Raw genomic sequence first — 23,184 nt, forward strand, 5'->3', positions numbered from 1 at the left:
TTATATATATATATATATATATATATATATATATATATATATATGTATAATAAAATTAAAGTGATTACCATAAAATAATTATATGTCCTGAAAGTTTTTGAGCATTTAGAACATGCATAAGTAACTAAATTTGTTTGTGCCAATTATGGTGTTTTGTTCTGTCTTCTACAGTTGGGAAGCCTTCCCTGCAAGGTATGCATCCAAATTTATATATATTTGGAACATGGGATTGTAACTGATGAGTTCTGAAATTTAAAAATTCTCTTAATAAAAATAGTTTAGACCAACAAACAATTTATATAACATAGCCAATATAAACATTAACTACTATGTATATTCGTACACAATAATAGGTTGTCAAATATCTCCCTTCCGCCTTTTTGTATTATAAACCAAGAGACAAAAAGCGGAAGGGAGATATATTATCCAAAAACTACAAGTTTTTAAGTTTAAGTCGCACTAGTGGTGTAGAATAACATATTTTTTTATTAGTTAAACATCTAATTTCATCTAAATTTCATAACGAAAATGATATAATATCTTTGGATTGAAATTCGAACTACTCGTAAATTATTTTGCAGTAATCTACAAATTTAGTAACTAATTTGCCTTGAGGCAAATTGCTGAAACTTTCCGCATCGTAATTCTTAAAAGCTCAGAAAAGAAACATTAGATTTTTTTTGAGAATCTTGAATTTTTTTGAACATGTTTAAAGTTTTGAAAGCATTTAAAAAAATTTCAATAGCATTATAAATAATTGCCTTAGCTACTTCAATTTCAAACTAGTTGAAAGTGGCATTTTGCTTTAAACCAAGTTTCGTGAACTTCCCGAAATGTGTAGTAATTGGCTTTCAACTGTTGGTGCATGAACTTTATTGCCATATTCAACTTTATGAAAATAGTCGAAACATTTGTTTTAAAAAAAAAACTTAATAAATTATTGTGTGAAATTTTAAGCATCTTCTATAAGAAAATGCTGGCACTGATACATATATCATGTTGATTATGATATTTAAATTAATGGTAAAAATTTTTACACAACTAGAGAAATTTTGTGGACGGCTTATTTCAATAGCTTTTGAATGAGTAGTAAAATTCAAATTTTGGATTATCACATCAAAAAAGCGACTCATGAAATTTTAAAATTAAACGACCTGTCATAGGGCTGCAAAATTTTTTTAGTACGTTCTTTAGGACCATGATATCTATCACCATAAAAAGATCGATAATTTATTTGTCAACAGTCAATTACTAAAAAATATTTCGGCCAATCTTTCTTTCTTGAATTTCTTGAATTTTTAAAATCGATTTAGCAGTTTTTGAAAAAACTTAGATGAAAGATGTAATTTTAATAAATGTCGCGCTAAACTCCAACTTTGAAGAATATTTAAAATTAAACGGCTTGACATAGAACAGTAATATTTTAGTATGTTCTAAAGCATAAAACCATGTAATCTACCGCCAAAAAAAGTTTCATAAAAAACGTCGATTTTTTTTTTCAACATTTTATTACAAGAGAGCGGCCCCGGTCTATCTATGCCAAAAACTAATCAGCACGATTCCCAATCAATACGAAAACACTTTTCGAATTTCTAAAATCGATTCAAAATTGCGAAAACGTTTCTATTATCTACAAAAAAAAATCGGCTTGACTTATCGTCTGATCTAAAACTGACAAACGCTAGTCCTTTTATCGAGTTACAACAAATGGTTTTTGAGAAAACGTCGACGAAAGATCAAAAACCACAAATACTTTTTCCAAATTTGGTCTCATTAGATTCAAAATGGCTTGAAATGCCGAGAAAACATACAATTAGCAAATCGAATTTTTTGACGAAAACATTATCTTCTTCAGGAAGCAGAACTATTCCACATATTTTGTAATGAGTATTACAACTTCCCGAACGAGAAGTTTAAATTTTCGGCAAAAACGTTTGTGTATGTGAGCCGTTTTTTCTATCTTTCATCCTGCACCGATTTCCAAATTTTAAAGGCCATTTGATATATCTTAATAAAACTTCGCGTTTATTAACTTCCCGAAGGAGAAGTTTATGTTTTCATCAAAAAATCTGATTTGCTAATTTTATATTTTCTCGACGTTTCAAGCCATTCTGAACCGAATGAGACCAAATTTGGAAAAAGTGTGTATGTGTGTGTGTGTATGTGAACAGATTTTTTGCCTTAAATCGACGTTTTCTCAAACAGGGCCGTAACAATTTCAAAAATTTAAAACCCATTCGATGTACCTCGATGAGGACGATCGTTTGTCAGTTTGCGATGCGCTACGATCGACCGAACCGTTTCTTTGTAAATCCCTGAAAAGTAAAAAATTTTTCATCCGCGTTTTAGCCCGCAGTTCTGAATCGATATTAAAAATTCAAAAGCCGTTCGAAAGATATTAGTTAGGAATCGTGCTGACTAGTTTTTGGTAAAGATCGGCCGGGCCGTTTTCTTGTAATAAAGTTTAAAAAAAAAATTCTACGATTTTATGATTTTTTTGACGGTAGCAACCATAGTCTTATAGATCATACTTAAATATTACAGCCCTACGACAAGTCGTTTCACTTTTGAAATACGTCAAAGTTTGCAAAAATTAGTATCATTTTTTTGGCATTTGTCAAAATTAGACCTTTGATCGACGTTTTCTCAAAAACGCCTGAACCGATTTCAGAAATTTAAAAGTCAATTGATGTATCTCAATGAGGACTATTGTTTGTCAGTTTCGTGCAACGATCTGCCAAGCCGTTTCTTTATAATTTGCAAAAAAGTGGTAAATTTTTTGTCCACATCAAGCTCATACTACCGAATCGATTTTAAAAAATCAAAAACTGTTCGATCTACCGAGCCGTTTTCTTGTATTTCGATGTTGAAAAAAAAATTGAGCCGATTTTTATGAAACTTTTTTTGATGATATTTATCATGGTCTTATACAATTGTTGAAACATTACGGCCTTACGACAAGTAGTTTCATTTTAAAAATTCATCAAAGTTTGAGAAAATGAGTAGTTTTTTTGACATTTGTTAAAATTAAAATACTTGGTATAACGATAGAGTACTTGGTCTTACTGAACATACTAAACCATTAAAGTTCTACGGAAACTGGTTAAATTATATAAATTATTGATTTTTGAAAATTTGCTTTTAGACAGTACTCTGAGTTAACGTGTTCGTTCGTTTTCAATTATGTGTAATAATAACTAATTCAGAATTAATTAATTTTTTATTGATTAGGTCGATTATTTACACATATCGGAAAGTTCATGTAACTTGCCTCAAGGCAAAATACCAATACCAACTAGTTTGTTTTGTAAAATGATCGGCCAAACTGTTCTCTTGTAATAAGAAGAAAAGTAAAAAAAACTTTTCATACACGTTTTAGCCTGCAATCGTCAATCGATTTTGAAAATTCAAAAACTGTTCCGAAATATATTGGCTGGATATCGCGCGTTTTTGGTAAAGATCGGACCGTTTCTTCGGAAATTAAATGTTGAAAAAAGGCCGTTTCTTTGGAATTAGCAAAACCCTTTTTTTATAACCGTTTGCGCAAAAATCTTGCTATCTTAAGTTTATGCTTTTATGCTTTGTTCACTGAAATTAATTAATAACTACTTTAATATATTCTTTGTAGCTGTCTCTACATCAATGTGTTTACAACTATATATACTTAATATACCTAATAATGAATTAGGCCTGTTAATATTTCACAAAATAATTTATTAAGATTCTTAAAAAAAAGCTTTCGGCTTTTTTAATAAAGTTTAACATGATAATAAAATACATGCACTAAACAGTCCTATAAAAATTGGTTCAATGTCTGAGCACTTTCAAGACATACAAGCAGTGGCGTCGAAACCAAATTTTTGATGGGTGGGGCTGTTTTTTTTTTGATAGACAGCCAGTGGGCTCGTGTTTTTTTTTTTTAGAGATATTAGCATATTTTTAAGGACTTAATTAATATAATAACAGATATTATAAACGAGTTTGATAAATATTAAATGAAAATCTCCATGTTTAGTTTTTAGTGGAAACAAAAAATTTATTTTAGAATTAAGAAGTTCAAATTTTTATCTAAATAGCTAAAACTCAATTTCAGTTGTTTAAGTCAATTAAATCACATATTTTTATAGGAAAGTTCATAAATATTGCCTTAAGGCCAAATGTTGCTTAAATAAATACTTGCTTGAGGTACACATATAAAAAGCAAAAGTACGACACAAGTGCAATTTATTGATTGTTTCTTTTAATATTGAAATATTAAGAATGGATTCAAACTCCTGTCTATTCAATAATGATGACTGTTTAAACAAAAGCCAAGAGAGAATTTCAGGAAATTACTACTAATAATTCATTTCAAATTCACAAAACAAAAACATGTTAATATAATCCTGACTATAATTATTGATAAAAACTATTAATCCTTCCAACTACATCAAAATATATAGTAATTATACAATATGCATAAAAAATATGAAAAAACTTACTTTAGAATATTTGGAGAAGCAAATCTTTCTGAACACACCTTGCAATTAAAAGGCAGTTTCTTTTTCTTTATTTTTTTTGCAACCGGTTCAGCTTGATTAGAGGCCATGATCGATTTATTTCTTAAAGCCAGTTTCTTTTTAATGAAAAATCTGCAAATTATATATTTTTAATCAAAATGTTGTAATATCTTTTAAAATCAAAAAGTCATATTAAAATTACTTTTCAAGCACTGCCAATTTCCTATTCCTATTGCGTTCTCGTTTATTAGGGGGTTTGACTTCTAAAATTGGCCCAAGAATTTCATTTTTAACCTTAACTCTCTTTATTAGTGGCTTGTCATCATCTTCATCATTTGCTAAGCAAATCAAACCAAAAACAAATTAGTTTGATTATATATCGATAAATATACTTGATTTCTACAGAGAGTATTAAAATATCACCTAATCAAATTAAGCCTAATTTAAAAGATAAATTTAATTTCACCTTTAAACTTTATCACATATTACATTTTTTGACACATTCATAATTTAATATATAATATAATAAGATATTTAGTATAGAAAAATATTGTATTTTACCTTCAGGTGCTTTATATTTAATTTTACTTTCTTTTTTTATTGGTGTTATTTTTTTGTTAACTTCTTTATTTGTAGATGAAGATGGTTGAAAAAATACTGGTCCTGCTACACCAAGAATGCAATCTAACTGATTGTCCGCAGTTCCAGTCTAAGTTTAAATTATAAATATTAATTTGTGCTAAATTAGTTGATGATATTTAATACTTACAGAAACAACCATTCCAACAGGCTGTGGTTTATCTATAGATATACCCAAAGCCTTGTGTAGTCTTATATTAGTTTCAGAACACATAATTCGGAATTCATAGAAATCATTCAATTTGTTTAAGCAAATAACACAAATAAGTGGTGGCAAATTATCTCCATATTTTACCTGTAGTAAGATGCATGTATTGTTATTGTATTACACAAATATCTAAATAAATAAATAATATATGAATAAAATATATTTATATATAGACAGTTCTATTTAATTATTTACTACTCTATATATTTAATCATAAACTCAGAAAAAGTTGTTTAATAATAGATTTTCATAAGTGCTAATGCCAGTGCAATGAATAATAAATAAAAATCAATGTTAACAAATTAAATTAGTACGATAAATATAGATACATTAAATAGAAGTTATTTTATTTTGTGCTTAAAAATCAATCATTGTAATATATAATCTGGCAAGGCAATGCATCTTATAATTATTTTATCAAATATGCTTATGAAATGCAACTAATAAAAATATTTTTCTATGTTTACCTCAATGGATAAACAGTCTTGAATTTTTTTGTTAATTTGTATTTCATTACTTTCATCTATGCAAGTATCATCGCCTATTGTCATTGTTTCCTGAATGATAGGAACCCGATTTCCACCTATTATCCCACACAATCTGCAAGATTGTAATAAATCATGTTGAGTTTTTCTTAATTTGGCTTTTGTTGCCGATTTCTTTGCCTTTGGCATTTTAGGACCAGGCAAATTTCTTATTTTTATTTGATTATGACATTTGAACAATGTCAAGTCAATAATAATTGGTTTTCATGTTGTGAGCACTGGACTTTTGTTGATACGAGTGTTGCCCGATGATATAAGAAAGTATTCAGCTTTTGTTGCCAGATCAGAAGATCGTGTTCGTGCCGAAATCTATTAACACGTGGCAATAGCTCTTTCTGATAAGAGTCAATGCACAATGGGAATCCGTGTGTGAGCCCGAGCTTCAGTGTGGCAGTATTTTCGGTGGAATAGTGACGGTGTTTTGACAAGAGGGCGTTCAAATTGTATTTGACGCAACTTTGACGTATGACAAATTTGTGGTTATAACTAAAATTATTAATTAAAAATGTTTAGTTGGTTATCTAAAGAAGGCGAAAAGCAGCAATTGTACGATAATGTTGTGGAAGGTCTTAAAAAGATATATAAAACAAAGCTGTTACCTTTGGAACAGCATTATCAGTTTCACGACTTTCATTCACCCATGTTAGATGATCCAGATTTCGATGCGAAGCCTTTAATATTATTAGTAGGTCAATATTCCACCGGAAAAACTACTTTCATCAAATATTTATTAGAAAGAGAATTTCCTGGAATCAGAATTGGTCCTGAACCGACCACTGATAGATTTATAGCCGTTATGTATGATGATAAAGAGGGCGTGATACCTGGTAATGCATTAGTTGTTGATCCCAAAAAACAATTTCGGCCTTTAAGCAAATTTGGCAATGCTTTTCTTAATAGGTTTCAATGTTCTACTTTACCTTCACCTGTACTTAAAGGAATATCAATAGTGGATACGCCTGGTATATTATCCGGTGAGAAACAGCGTGTGGATAGAGGATACGATTTTACTGGGGTTCTTGAATGGTTTGCAGAGAGAGTGGATCGTATAATACTGCTGTTTGATGCACATAAGTTAGATATATCAGATGAATTTAGAAGATCAATTGAAGCTTTACGAGGCCATGATGACAAAATTCGCATTGTATTAAACAAAGCTGATATGATTGATCATCAGCAATTAATGAGGGTTTATGGGGCATTGATGTGGTCACTGGGAAAAGTGCTTCAAACACCAGAAGTTGCTCGAGTTTATATAGGATCATTTTGGGATCAGCCTTTGAGGTATGATGTAAATCGGCGATTATTTGAAGATGAAGAGCAAGATTTATTCAAAGACATGCAATCACTTCCACGCAATGCTGCTTTGAGAAAGTTAAATGATTTGATTAAAAGAGCAAGACTGGCCAAAGTTCATGCTTATATAATATCTGAATTACGCAAAGAGATGCCTTCAGTATTTGGAAAAGATGGTAAGAAAAAGGAACTGATAAAACATTTACCACAAACTTATGAAAAACTGCAAAGGGAGCATCAAATATCTCCAGGCGATTTTCCAGATGTCAAAAAAATGCAAGAATGCTTACAACATCATGATTTTACAAAATTTCATCCGTTGAAATTAAAACTTCTTGAAGTAGTTGATAAAATGATGGCTGAAGACATTTCTAAGTTGATGGATATGATACCACATGAGGAATCAACATCTAAAATAGAACCACTCATTAAAGGTAAGTTATTATTATATGCCTACAATAAAGTAGTTTTCCTCAGTGATCCTAATTTGATTTGCAAACTAGTTATTTTTTTTATAATCTAGGTTTTGAATTCAATAATTCATATGTTCATTTTTCATGCACATATATATAAATATATATATATATATATTGGTTGCATGCATGAATTTTTCAAACTTGTATTAAAAAAAAAAAAAAAGAAAACTGATTTAATACATGAAAAATAAGTATTAAAATTGGACACCTCTTGATGAAATTAATTTTTTGTTATGAAAAATTAAGCTTTTTTATAAACTCAAAAGATCCAGGAAAATTCAGTCAAAAAAGGTCACTGACAGAAATCGAGATGAAAAATGATTTAATTACTATTACAAAGGACCCCTTCAGGATGTTAATTATGTGTATAATTATAATTCTAACAAAATGAGAGTTTGTGGCAAGAGGGTGAAAACTTAGGGTTATGTGTTTTTTATATACGCATTATAAAAAAAATGGGGTGGCCAACTCTTTCCACTGAATTTCAATCAATATATGCGAAAACCTGTCTGGGGATATACTAATAGTTTTTCAAATTTTCACGGCCATTGGATGCATAGGATACACACAACAGACTGACATACTTCCATTTTTATATATGTAAATTTAAATGGCCCTTGATGTATTGTTTATATTAGCAAAATGCAAATGCAAAAAAAATAATGATTATTGTTAAAAGCTATAAAATGATTATGTTTAAAACGTTGTATTGAAAGATACAAGAAAATCTGGGAATGATAATAATTGTTAAGATGTGTTTTTCAGCCTACCCCGCCTGTGCGACAATATATTAATTCTAATAGAATATCGTGGTATATATGCTATAACAATAAATATAAAATTGTTTCGAAAAGCCAATTGAAAAATAAAATTGAAAACTTGAATTATATGCATATGCCTTTACCAGCTTACTGATTCAACAGCGTTTTGTCTTGACCTTAATAATTTAAGTATACCCAACATTTTCTATGGTCTTTAAACGTTTTATTTCTACGATTTTAACTTACAGATTATGTAGTAACATAATCTAAATGTTGAAATTAAAAATCATAAAAGGATTTTATTTATGTTTAAGGTATTAATGTATATATTCCCGTTTTTATTAAAATTTTAGCATTTCATACAATGAAATTTAAATTTTTTAAAATAGTTTTAGCCATTTTTGAGAACTAATCTCTAATAATGAAGAAAGAAAAAAATGGCTCACATACGCTCGCATACTTTTTCCAATTTTGGTCCCAAACGATTCAGAATTACTTGAAACTTACTAAAGTCTGCAAAAATTTTCATTTTCGATTTTTTTGCGATTACTATAACTTGCCCTACGGGAAGTTAATAAATATTGATCAACGATTAATAACAATTGTTTTAAACATTTTCAAATAGATTTTTATAATCAGTATATAGTCTATCGTTCATTAAATATACAGTGACGATCCCATATTGATAATATGGGATTCTAATTGTGTAAAAAATGAATACAGGGTTCTAACAAATTTTAACAGTATAGGGCTAAATATAAAAAAACGCAACTGAAAGTTGAAGTTGATGTTGAAGTTTGGAGATTTTTTTTTTATATAATTTTGTTCCAAAAGTTCTTAACTTACAGATGCAAAACTGAAGAAACTAAAGTCTTACTCGTTGAGAAAACATAAAATTAGCTTCTCGGATTTTTTTTGACAAAAACATAATTAACATCCTGAAGGAGACCTTTGTTTTTGCTGATCTTTCCATGACAATTAAATACGTTTAGTATGATCAACAGTTTTATTTATTACGACATATTTTCGTAGAATCGTGATTTAACTTTTGTATTGAAAAATTAAAATATTCATATAATTGCCAATTAATATTATTGCTGAATGCTGTTAACGTTTTAACAATCACTAAAAGGTAGATTAAAATTGTACTTTTTGTAAATAAAAATTATAATTCTTTCCAACTTTAACTTTTACTATTTGATCGTTGACTATTGTGCTCGTTGATACTTACATGACCGCACATACTTCTGATTCAGAGCATTTTGTTACTGTTTTAGAAAATTTTAGTGATCCCACATGTTTACATTCGCTGTGAAGTGTTCCTTATTGTCAGTATGTGCACTTGTTTGCCGATAGACCAATAATTGTATTTATTGTTTTTGTGCGTTCAAATTGCTAAAGGGAACACTAATTCATACAGCAGTGGAAGACGGCCTAATTAATTGCAATCGGGAGATAACTTAAAACATGGATATGAAAATGCAAAAATAAAATGAATTCAAATATTTGTCTAGGTTTTCAATAAAGAATATTTGTGATAGTTCGTTGTATAGTACGAATTTTGTATAAGAAGAAACGGACACAGACCCGCATACATGCATTATCACTAAAATTTTAATATATATGAATAGAAAAATATAAGTAATATAAAGTATACCCCGATACGGGGTATACTTTAAATTAGTAAGGCCGGAGAAAGTAAATCACTTAGATTTTTGTTTTGACAAAAAATCATGAAATATCACCTGGGGGAGGGAGGGGTATGGTAAGATATCACGTGTATTTATTTTTAACTGATTTTTTTTAAATCAAACTTTCTCAAAAAAATCAAAAATTTTAGTTTTTTCACGCAACTAAAAACACGTGGTGTTTGGTGAGGGAGGGGGGGTAATTTTGAATATTACCAAGGAAGAGGGGGTCCAAAAACCCTTAAAAACTCCATCACATGATTAATGGACGCCCCCATAGTTATAAATAATACAGTCCCGATCGCCGTGAATACAACCTCGTTTATTTATATATTACGTCTTTATAAAAAAACGAATTATAAAAAGGGATCACTTTCGCGAATTTGCAAACTTTGCAGCTCTTTTGACGAAGTATAAATTGAGGCTCATGCGCCATGCCAATATATTTGTCATGTCCATCCGTTAAATTTCTAAGAATTAGCGCCAAACGTTTGCAGTTCGTTGCTATTTTAAAGTTTCTTCGATTTTTAAAGATTTTCAATATTCAAAAGATTTTTTTTCACATTTTACCTTACAATTTATGGTCTCAGTAAAACTGTTCTTGCTCGACATATAGCAAATATAATTAAGAATTTGTAATACTATGTGACAATTACGACCAAAGTACACCCTTGAATTACATCTACTTTAAACTAGTTGGTATTGGTATTTAGCCTTGAGGCAAGTGACATGAACTTCCCGATATGTGTAAATAATCGACTTAATCAATAAAAAATAAATTAATTTATAAGTGATTAAAAGTATTTCGAGTGGATTTATTATACATAATTGAAAACGAACCAACACGTTAAGGTAGTATTTTCTAAATACAAATTTTCAAAAATCAACAATTTTTATAATTGAACCAGTTTCCATAGGACTTTAATAGTTTAGTACGTTCATTAAGACCAAGTACTCTATCGTTATACCAAGTAAATCTAATTTTAATTTTAGCTAACGTCAGAAAAACTACTCATTTTCTCAAACTTTGATGAATTTTTAATATTAAACTACTTGTCGTAAGGCCGTAATATTACAGTAAGACCATGACATATATCGCCAAGTTTCATAAAAATCGGCTTAAATTCTTTTTTCAACAACTGATTACAAGAAAACGGCTCGGTAGATTTTCACCTAAAACTAATCAATGTCATTCCCAACTAATATCTTTCGAACAGTTTTTGATTTTTTTAATTCGATTTCGATTCGGTAGTATGAGCTTAAATGTGGACGAAAACTTTAACACTTTTTTTAAATTATAAAGAAACGGCTTGGCAGATCGTCGCACAAAACTGACAAATGATAGTCCTCATAGAGATACATCAAATGTCTTTTTAATATTTGAAATCGGTTCAGGCGTTTTTGAGAAAATGTCGATGATAAATGCCAAAAAAACGATACCAGTTTTTGCAAACTTTGACGAACTTTAAAGTTAAACCAATTGTCGTAAGGCCGTAATATTTTAGTATAATCTAGAAGACTAAAAATTATGACGTAAAAAATTAATAAAAATCGTCGAAAAAAATTTTAACACTTTATTACAAGAAAACGGCCCGGTCGATCTTCATTAAAAACTCATCAGCACGATTCCCAATCAATATCTTTCGAACGGTTTTTGAATTTTCATAATCGATTCAGAATTGCGGGCTAAAACGTGGACGAAAATTTTTAAAAATCAAGATACAACGAATGGGCTTTTAAATTTTTGGAATCGGTCCAGCCGTTCTCGAGAAAACGTCGATTTACGGCAAAAAATCTGTTCACATACACACACACACACACACACACACATACTTTTTCCAAATTTGGTCTATTTCGATTCAGAATGGCTTGAAACGTCGAGAAAACATACAATTAGCCAATCGGATTTTTTTATGAAAACATAAACTTCTCCTTCGGGAAGTTAATAAAAATATTGAGTATCAATAAAATTTATATTTGTTTATCTATGGTAAAATCATGTAATAATTATTAAATAGATATGAATTTGAATTTCTTTTTCGTAGCTGTCAGAGCTTTGGTGTGTTTCTTGGAGTCGTTTTGAAAAGTTTGAACAGCTAAGGTTTTTGGCTTATTGATTGGGTCTCCAAAATTTCTAAAAAGATGTTTTTAAAGTTCTGAATTGAACTAAAAAAAATAATACTTTTCAAAATAATCGAATTATTTAAACTTTCAAAAAAAAAGTAAATAGATTTCTTTCATCTTTCACTTGTTTTACACACAATTTGAGTTGGTCAAATGAGTTTACTTTTGAAAATAATATTTTTATTATTCCTGACAATTTTTCGCTCCAAGCTTTTCGAACAACCCATGAATATTTTTGGCCAAAGTTATGCACGTGCTAGTTAAATTAGTTTCGACGGTCATTTACGCTAGATTCACAGTATAAATATATGTTCCGTGTCACGTTTTGTTCTATGAGTGAATTGGTAAATAACATTCGAAAATTAAATTTAACGGTAATGCTCTAATTGACGAGTCGAGTCGAGTGGTCGAGTGTTGTAGGTCTAATTGGAACAATGATTCATACCGATTCTTATCGGTATCTGAATGCAGATAACGAAAGTTGTCTATTGAGCTAAGTATTGCGGTTTTGAAGTAATTCTTATCACCATTTATGTAAAATTTTGATAATTCACTTTATCGTTCCAGTACTTACTAATATCAGACATTTTTATGTTCCCTCTGTTAATGGATTTATTTGGAATGTCTAAAATTTAAGCAAAATATAATTACAGGTTTTTAAGGTAAAAATTGTAGGCTATTCATGATAAAGTCTACTGTGTGAGGGATACATGCGAATAAATATAAAATAAAAAGTCTTACATGTATTACTAATTTACCCTTCTATTATATTAATTAATAGATTGTTCGACAATATACCCTGAATTACATGCCTCCTTTTTTATTATTATTAATGTTGAAGAGGATCTGAACTTAAGGGTTCAATGGACTGCTGTGATGAAATACATATCTATGTCGGTATTTTTTTTATATTTTTTTTTAACAGCAATCAGAACATTACGTCCTATGAGCTGTTGGGCTGAAATTTGTACTTACTTCGTATTTTTAGATGGTAACCCAATGGTTAATCCATCCATATTTGATGATTTTTGTTATTAGAATTAATCTAATGGGGCTGACTTTTTATTAGTGCAGCAATGCCCGGGCAAGGGCTATTTTCACTTAGAAACATATTGCTATCTATATTTCCAAGTGAAAATCGTTATCACTGCTGCCTGACAACAGGCTGCTCGAAGTGGGTATCGAAACCGGGACCTCTGAAACAAGTCCCGTCGCTCTTAACCGCTTACCTACGGGCGAGCCCATGTCGGTATTTTACAGTTGATTTTTTCCATGTGAAAACCGATATTATTAGTGCTGTTTATCAGGCTGTTCGAAGCGGTTATCGAACCTGAGACCTCTGATTCATATCCCGTCGCTTTAAGCACTTAACTGCGGGCGAAGCAACGCCAACCCATTAGGAATATCAACAATCTACCAGCTATATTTATATTTCTAATCTATAGGGATCAAAAGTACAATAATTACTGGAACAACAATTTTTGTGTGATGGATATCCCTTTGTCTCCCAAATTTATTTATATCAATGATACTTTATATCATTTGATACTTTTTTTCTTCATTGATAAACATAAAATGCATTGATTAGAAAATTTCGGCATATCTACGGTATTAACGGGCACAACTAGTGTAAAATTTTCAAAAAATCGAATTTTCAATTTTTCCATATTTTGATAGGTTATACCTTTAAAAATAACGTACCAAAATTTTAAATCGATATCATAGTTTTCGAGTCACAGCCATTTAAAGAGTGTATATATATATACGAGTATATATATAAACATATATATAGTATATAGTATAACGATCCTTTAGTCTTTAACCGCGTTTTTCTCGAAACAGCATTTTCTGAATTTGCTGCAGCGATTACTCAAAAACAAATGATCCGATCACTATCATTTTTTTTTACATGTTCTATATATAGTTCTCCGTAAAATGAACTAACGTTTTTTTGATAGGATCAAAAATCGAATTTTGGCAGTCCAAAAACGACCAAAATTTTGGGTAAAACTCGACTTTTTTTTTAAAAACGCCGGCATTTTGTCAATTTTTGATTTTTTTTACTTTATCGTAGTTCATTTTACAGACAATATTATCTAGTTTAACGAGATTTTTTTTAAAAAATTTCATCAATGTAGAAGGCCGGAATCACTGCAGCAGTGACGGGCTTTTTTTTGTCGTGCCGTTGTATTGGAGATCGATGATAACTTAAAAAATATTTAATTTTTTTCTTCAAAAATTTTACTATGTATTCTTACAACATGTACAAATATATTCCTAAAATTGAAATGATTGATAAAGTAGTTTTTTTTAGGCGGTTACACTAGTTGTGCCCCTTAAAGAGTTGCAACAGTGACTTATGACTGATACATGTTCATCTGAACATAATTTTTCGAATGACTAATACCTAATTATTTATGTTGATAGCTCTATTCTAAACACAAAATTAAATTCCATTCATCGTCTCGATCTCGTTCCGTTTCAATTGCTTTTCAGAGCTATTGTATCTCTCATCCATCTATGAAAAGCGGATGATCATCGTTGTACTTTATTATTAAAATTATAAAACTTTGTTAAATTTTTTACTTTATTCAAAATTTAATGAAATTATCTTCATCGTTTTTGTATTAATAAGTAATTCGCGATATATAGACTTAAAAATATACATTGACTTTAAATTTTAAAAAATTTAAAAAATTTTCGACATGTCCTGAACTATGCATATATAATATATTGTATCTAATAACTATGTATATTGAACGCTTGAAAACGAAAAAAAAGATGAAGATAAGTTGAATTATCTTTAATTTTTGCAGAATTTTTTATCTGTCATGCGAAATTCACCACAGCTTGTTTAATATTAAAATTCTTTATCGTCCTACTAATATTTTAATCGATCTTTGACCAAAATTAATTTTTCTTACAAATTTCGTGAAGGTCGCATTTGGCTTGGTTAGTTTCTGCATCATGAGTAAAGAAAATAAAATTCTAAAAATCTATTTTTAATAATCAATTATTAGGAATTGGTTTTATTTTTTAATTTCGCGTAATGTAAATAATTGTAATTGTTCAAAAATTGAAATTGAAAATTTTTGCATATCTTTACTTTTTAGAGGTTTCTGAACATTTTTGCATACTTTTAAAAAAAAACGGACGTGTGTATGTCTAAGGATACAATTTTTGTCTATTTTTTTGGACGCACGGATTAATCGATTTGAATAATTCAAAAACCATTCGATTTCTAATGATGGGGAGACATATTAATATATTTGAAATCATTTAATATTCTTCGAATATTTTATTATAGTACTAAATGTTCAAGCACTTTGCTTTGAATTACGATGCGATACACCACTAGTTTCAAATTATTTTAATTGCCGGAAGGATCATGTTGTTCTGGATTTCGTGCTAAAGTTTGCTTTATAAATTATTTGATGGAACATACCGTTAGAAAAATTTGTTTAGACCACAACTCTGAATAAATATATTGTACATACAAATAAATTTATATTTCGGACTCTTTACTAATATAATCATCGATATTTAACTAGATATTTTGAATTTATAGCTACATTATATATATTATCATCTGAGTTATATTGTGGTTATGAAATATTTGGACATGGGATTACAATACCGAAACCAGGGCATAAACGTGATGCCGGTAAATGAAGAGATCAAATATAAATTAGAAAGCCTTATTATTTCTAATATTGTTATTTTGTTATATTTATTATCACTTGTTATTTATTGTTTTTATCGTGTTTTACTGTTTTTCTAATATTTTCTCTAATTACAATTTTATTTATTCATTTTATTATGATCATTATTAACTTCCCGTAGGGTAAGTTATTGTAATGGGCCGAAAATCAAAATTGAAAATTTTTACATTTCTCGACGTTTTGAAGGTTTCTGAACATTTTGGCATACCTCAGAAAAAAATGGATGTGTGTGTGTGTGTATGTATGTATGTATGGATACAAATTTTCAGTCACGTTTCCGGGCGCACGGATCAACCGATTTGAATGGTTCAAAAAACATTCGATTTCTATCGATAGGGAGATGTGCTGATTAGTTTTTGGCAAGGTCCAGCCGTTACGGAGATACTAAGCAAAGAGTGCAGAAAATAAAAATCGAGTTTTTGAGAGAACGGAGCATCCGATTTGAATGATCCAAAAAACATTCAATTTGTAATGACGGGTAGAAGTGGTAATTAGTTTATGGCAAAGGCAGGTCCAACGGTTTCGGAGATACAGAGCTAAATGTGCAAAAAATGGTAGTTTTTGAGGAAACTAAGCGTTTTGAATGATTCAAAAAACTTTCTGCTTGTTTTATCAAAAATAATTGATTTTGAAAAAAAAAAACAATATTTGTTTCAAAAATTTTCTTCAATTTTTTTTTTGTATATCAAAAAAAATACAGATTTTTATTTTAATTCTGTTCTAATATACTTTAAACAAATAATTTCAACTTTGCAATTCAGATTATATAATTCTTATAAATATTAGACAATATTACAGTATTTATAATAATCTATTTAAAACATAATATTCCTCGTAATACATCTCGTTACGGTACGGGAAGTTCTAGCAATTTGCATATATATTGTAATACGGATATCATTTCAATTAAAATGCTGTCCTTTATTTTGTATTATATTATATTTATATATCTAATGTTCTGTTGTATATATTAATGTTCTTTAATTTTTCAATTGAAAATATAGATCAAAAATATGTTTCCAATTGAAAATAAGCCCATCTAGGGCACTGCGGTGTGAAATGGCAATGGGAAATGTGTCACACTCTTCTTCCCGGAATCGAGTTGGAGTTTAACTCGGCTCACGGACCTGCCCTGGGGCAGCACACCCATTATTCATTATCTAATGTTAATAGATGTTATTTAATAGTTGTAAAAGATATTGAAATAAAAAAAAATTATACTTCGTGTGGGAATGTATAGCTCGTAGGTTCAATCAAACGTTCAATTCCCGTCACGAACAAGCCTGATATCGAGCAGTAGCGATATCAATTTTCACTTAGAAATATAGATCTTAAATATGTTTTCAAGTGAAAATAGCCCTTCCCGGACATTGAAGTACCAAATTGAATAATTAGTCAGCCCTGTTAGTTAAATTCCAATAATAAAAAATAATAAAACTATGGATGGATTAACTGTTGGATGCAGAAGAACTACTGAAAATTTTGTCTTTTTTTATTTGAAAGTACAAAATCCTTCCGGTTAATAATGGAAAATGGTTATAATAATGGCTAACAAAAAAAGTTATTTTTGGCGGACCCTGTATTATTTAGTTTAGCTAAATAAAATACATCTTATAAATCATAACCGTTAAGCACCATATAGTCGTCTTATTATCTTCATTACAATATGTGGGTTATCCAGTGCTAAGCAAAATTGCACAAACACATCATTGAGATTATTAGAGACATGATATTCAAATTAAATGGTTGACTTATTTTTGAAATTTACTTTAGGCAGTCTTCAGCTATTTGCTTAAACTTCCTTTTAGATATGAAATTATTCCTCATGAATATTTGAATGATTTAAAATCATGAAATAATCAGGTCTTTTTTTCATAACTTCACTATATCTGTGACATGGCTATAATTATAAGGCAAAAAGCTGACCAAGCACAAAGTTTATTGGTTGTTGATAAAGGCATTACATTCGTTTTCAATTTACTTGTTTTTCAATTCAAAAAAGATATATTTCAATATATAATATGTATACAACATGATCGTGGATTGTAACATAAGTCTATCCTTTGGTATTATACTTCTCCATTAGATATTTTACATCATTACATTTATATATAATATAAAAATAGAAAACGAAAAAAAGAATTATTACATTCGTTTCCTAATTTTTCGTAGAAAAAGTGGTATAAATGTTTGTTATTATTTGAAAATATAAATCTAAGTTAATATTTTAAATAATTGTTTCAATAATCTGTATTTTGTACTTTGTTTACTACATTTTTCTGCCCATGAATTTATTAGCAAAATTAGTTGATTTGATATTAGTCTCACTTGCTATATTTAACTCGAAATATTTAAAGTTCTAAAATTTCAAGTAAGAATGTTATTTACAGTAGTTTGTTTCTTTCAAAGTTTAAAATCTTTGAACAATCATTTTATTCGACTAACAATTTTTACTAATATAATAATTATTAGCATGACAGTTTTTTATTATACCCGCATATTATTTAAATGGGTTCTATTAAATTAATATTGTTAGAGTCTCATGATTTAAACATTTCGTTGTATTACAGCATTTTATCTATCAAAAAGAAAGAAAGATACTGCCGGATTCAAGTTTAATGTTCCAGATTGTAGCAAATTTTTTGAAATGTTCTTAATTTTCTAATTTTTTCTTAATATATTTTTATCATAATTATTGTTACAATGTTTGAACTAAGAAACTGTGCATATCAAAATACGTAACTTAAAAATAGATATAAATATTAAAAAAGTAACGAGAATTCACCTATGTGCAGAATTTTATACTATGCTTTGAGAGCTCATGAGTGAAACTTAAAGTCGTAGATAAAAGAAGAGTATAGAACTAGTGGTGAATGGCATCGTGCTTTAAGGGAAATTGCTGGAACTTTCGGTACCGTAATAAAATATTCGAAGAGTAATAAATGTTTTCATTCAGATATATTATTATAAATACTGTAACTTTTATTATTCGTATTTTATAGACAAAATAAGCTTATAAATTGGACGATGACGTTTATGTATGCATAAAAACTAAATAAACAAAACTTAATCAAGTGGAGTTAGAATTAAAGGACCTACCTCATTCATTAGTATTATATAGCCTGAAGTGAGCAAATATATAAGTGAGCGTTAGAATTTTTTCTAGAATTAAAATTAAAATTCGAATTATTTTCGACATATAAAAGTAGATACTTTTTAAAAAAAAATTGAAGAAATGATTGTTTTAACAAAAATAATAAGTGTTTATTCTTGTAAGTTCTATAGAAAAGAACGGCCTTTCAACCAAAGGAACTAATCAATCGATTATTTATCCAGAAGTAAAAACCAATTACTATAAAATTTATAAATCATTATAATATTAGCATAGACTATAGAGTGATAAGTTTGTTGGTTTTTACTGCTATAAAAGGACGTTTTAAAGATTTACTATTGGCTAATAGCAAATTTAAGTCTTACGTAGTTATTATAGTAATACTTATTCTTACGTTAGAAGTTTAAGGGGGTCTTCCTATGTGAGCTTTTTATCGTTTATTAACGCATATTTGGACAGTATAAATATAAAATTTCAGCTAAAAATATTCAGTCAAACTAGAGTTACAGCGCTCTGAACACCCCCGCCTCGAAAAAAAGAGCTCCCACTTCCTCCACGATTCCGGCTGATCGGCTTATCTGAAAAAAAAAAAATAAACGGCGTTTTAATTTGTAGGCTAAGCACGGAATGACCTATAATCAAATGAATATAAAAAAAATTGGATTTTTGATAGACATTTTAAATAAAAGTTGCAAATTAGGCGTTTTTTTTTGTTCTTTGCTATAAATTTTCGATTGATAATAGTTGATTCCATGCGTTTAAATATATTGAGTGTGCCCTGTAAATTTCAAGTAATTCGGTCCAGCCGTTTCTGAGATACAATGGAGGAAAGTTTCAAAAACACAGTTTTGAGGAAAACGTTTAAAGTTTCTAACTGCCAACTCAGCGCTCCGAACCGCCCTTTCTTTTACCTGCTGTATCTTTAAAACGGCTTCGAATTTTCTAAAATCGCTTTACTACCGACATGTTAAGGGAGCAATTTATGAAAAAAAAAAATCGATTTTTCCAACCCATCACATAGGAAGACCCCCTTAATGCTTTTTATTATAATTATCTGAACAGTAATGCAAGATTTTTTTATTAAAAAGTGAGGATTTCAGTAGTTATAGTACTTGGATAAAAATTTAATACTAATTATACCCTATTCATTATTTTTAACATGAATAATTTTATTGTAGGCGGTGCTTTCGTTGGTGTTGAAGATACCATTTCACCTTTTGGATACAAGAGAGGAGAAGGCATAGATGCTGGTGCAGGTGAACCAGAATGGATAGTCAAAAAGGAGAAACACAATTACGATGCTAAATTTGAAACATTGAATCCTATTGATGGAAAGATTACTGGCGCAGGTAAATTATTTTCGAAATTTCATTTGAAACCAAATTCAGAAACCATTTTTGCTTGAATTAATCAAATGCAAAGTTGTAATGTTTTATTTTATAATTGCTCAATAGTTTTTAAATGCCAACTAATCCACAGTACTGTGGGCTAAAAAAAATTTAAAAGCTTTCTATGGCTTTTATTTTAAGTAATGAATTAAACTATTGTTATAAACACCTATTAGAAAACCGAGGATTTAAAAACGAAAAATAATTCTTGTAATACAAAATAGCAATCTGTTTAATATCTTGCAATTATAGATGTATTTTTCCATATTCGAAAAGCATGAATTATCTTTCTAATTAAATTCTTATATCGTTATTGATAATCTATCAAAGCTGTTGAAAATTATTTTAAATAATGATGAGCAAGCTTGAAATGGTCAATGGTGCTAAAGCTATTTATTAGCTATTTATAGTCTAAGCCTTAAAGGAATTCAGAAAATGTCTTGTATCAGTTTCTTACCTGATACCTCATCATTTGGTCAAGATTTGAATGAAAATCCCAGGACTCGATTTCTTTTTTACTTTTTGGCGTTGACATAAGCTATCAAACGACATTCCTATAAACGACACAATTATGTAATACATATAAAGCGCACATGATTGTTGAACCATGCAATTCATCATCAGATACATCTGTAAGAATGCTCTGATACCGGCTACAATGTAATCATTACAAAATTTTCAATGTTCATCCTTTGTAGTCAATGCATGTACAATTTTCTAATACATTAATGATTTGACATTCATCGAAATATTTTAGACCACCGCGGAAAAGACACCTTCCAGTTTCAGTCGCACCAATGTTCATTTTGCGTTTTTTATTGGATAACGTTTCTCAATCTACGGCGTTGACAATTTATTCTATATTTGCGTGTAAAGTCAATGAAACATTATATTTTTTGAAGGGAATGCATGCTAATAAACTCATATTCTCCAAAAAAATCACAGTCTAAGAATATTGACAATGTGTTGAAGTCTGAAGCCACTCCTCTCTCTATAGCGCAAATATAAAATCTCAATGAGTGATATTTTATATAGAATTAGAATCACTAAACGGAAACATAGTGTTGAATTTTCTGCAGAAATATCTAACGAATCATTTTTTATCATTCAGGATATTTGAATTTAAAAATTTTTGGGTCAGTTTATCCACTTCCACAGGTTCACTCTTTCAACTATGAGCATTCAATAGCATGCGATAAAATTTCTGTTATATCTTTGTTACTAATAACGAATAATTGTTTACTATTGACCATCGAAATGCATATGAAAATTTATTTTTTTATTCGCTTCTTCCGATTTATTTATTTATTCAAGTATAAATGAATAATTATTTGTGTTGAATATAATAACATCCATGAAACCAGAATTAATAAAACACGCCAATTTCAGCATTTCAGGACTAAATTATAAGATAGAATGCTGAAAAGTAGGATATCGAGTTTTCTTTGTCAAATGTCGATTTGTATATTAATGTGCCCATAGCTATCATTTTATTCAAGCTTTGTTTCTTTGATTTTTCATTTGAGAACAATTAGAGCAAGAATGAAGTCAATTCAAAATTAATGTATTTATTTATTAATGCATCTTCAAAGCAAAAAAGTGTTATGGGCTTCAATTGCAACGTTTGTCAATAATTAATTAAAGTAATAAATGTACTTCATATATATTGAAAGAACTTGAACAATAGTTGTTAATGAGTAAAACACTTTAATTAATAAAATCATACACGAAAACTGAAAATATTGCTGACAGTTTTTTAAAAAATGATTAAAACTATTCATTAATTTATATTTTCTTTATTCATATTTGTTAATTATTTTCATATAAACCCAGTTCAACAAATTGATATATTGTTATATATTTTAGCTGCGAAAACTGAGATGTTGAAATCGAAACTGCCACACTCCGTTCTTGGAAAAATATGGAAATTATCAGATGTTGACAAAGATGGGGCTTTGGACTCTGACGAATTCGCACTCGCAATGCATTTGATACAGGTTAAGATTGATGGACACGAATTACCAAATGAATTACCTTCACATTTAATTCCACCTAGTAAAAGAATTTAAACTTTTTAATTACAAATTTATAATCACAATTAAGATTTGTGCTTTGTATATACGTGTATATGTGGATATGTATATGGTAATGAATATGCACCCTTATTTTATATAATGAATTTCCATTGCGTAAATGTTTATATACACAACTAATCGTACGTATGTCCATATAAACATATACCATACATCCCAAGTGATCATAGATATGCTTATTTGTATAACTATATATTTCAGTAATTTGAATTTAATTCAAATTATAGAGATTGTTTAGGATTCGGTTCAAAATATTAGTATTATTTTGTTATTTAAATCACCTATATATTTTGTTATTGTTGCAAAACGCCAGAACAATATTCAATTCATTGTAGTTAAAATATGTATATTTTATATCTATAGCTTTATAATTTTTAGATAATATATCAAAATTATATATATATATATATATATATATATATATATATATATGCATGTATGTAAATTTTTATAATGTTAATTTATATATGTGCCTAATAAAAATATAGTTATTTAAACAATTACATTTTATTTTATCGTTTTCCTATATTATTAAAATTTCTCTCTACTGTGAAAATAAAATATTTTATTTTCAAACTTGTAAATAATTAGTAAAATTTATGAATATTTAGATATTTATAGTATAGCAATAGT

At 28.9% G+C, this 23,184-nt stretch overlaps 2 protein-coding genes across 2 annotated transcripts; one reads left to right on the forward strand and one right to left on the reverse strand.

The window, feature by feature from the left end:
• Nucleotides 1-124: 124 nt before the first annotated feature.
• On the reverse strand, nt 125-6,074 carry LOC113367303. Its single transcript, XM_026608918.1, has 6 exons — nt 5,814-6,074; nt 5,269-5,433; nt 5,061-5,208; nt 4,702-4,837; nt 4,482-4,631; nt 125-245 (listed from the first exon to the last, which is right to left on the reverse strand). The coding sequence occupies exons 1-6, from the start codon at nt 6,018-6,020 to the stop codon at nt 125-127; spliced, it is 927 nt and encodes a 308-aa protein (XP_026464703.1). The 5' UTR covers nt 6,021-6,074.
• A 322-nt stretch (nt 6,075-6,396) lies between these two features.
• On the forward strand, nt 6,397-22,706 carry LOC113365941 (EH domain-containing protein 3-like). The gene is made up of 3 exons (XM_026607485.1): nt 6,397-7,621; nt 20,249-20,419; nt 22,325-22,706. Exons 1-3 carry the CDS (start codon nt 6,397-6,399, stop codon nt 22,525-22,527), a joined length of 1,599 nt encoding a protein of 532 aa, XP_026463270.1. The 3' UTR covers nt 22,528-22,706.
• The last annotated feature ends 478 nt before the right edge of the window (nt 22,707-23,184 follow it).

Source organism: Ctenocephalides felis, unplaced genomic scaffold (genome assembly GCF_003426905.1).
Source record: "Ctenocephalides felis isolate EL2017-DRISC unplaced genomic scaffold, ASM342690v1 CF-g0.4_SCAFFOLD_01170, whole genome shotgun sequence".
In the NCBI taxonomy this organism is placed as follows: Eukaryota; Metazoa; Arthropoda; class Insecta; order Siphonaptera; family Pulicidae; genus Ctenocephalides; species Ctenocephalides felis.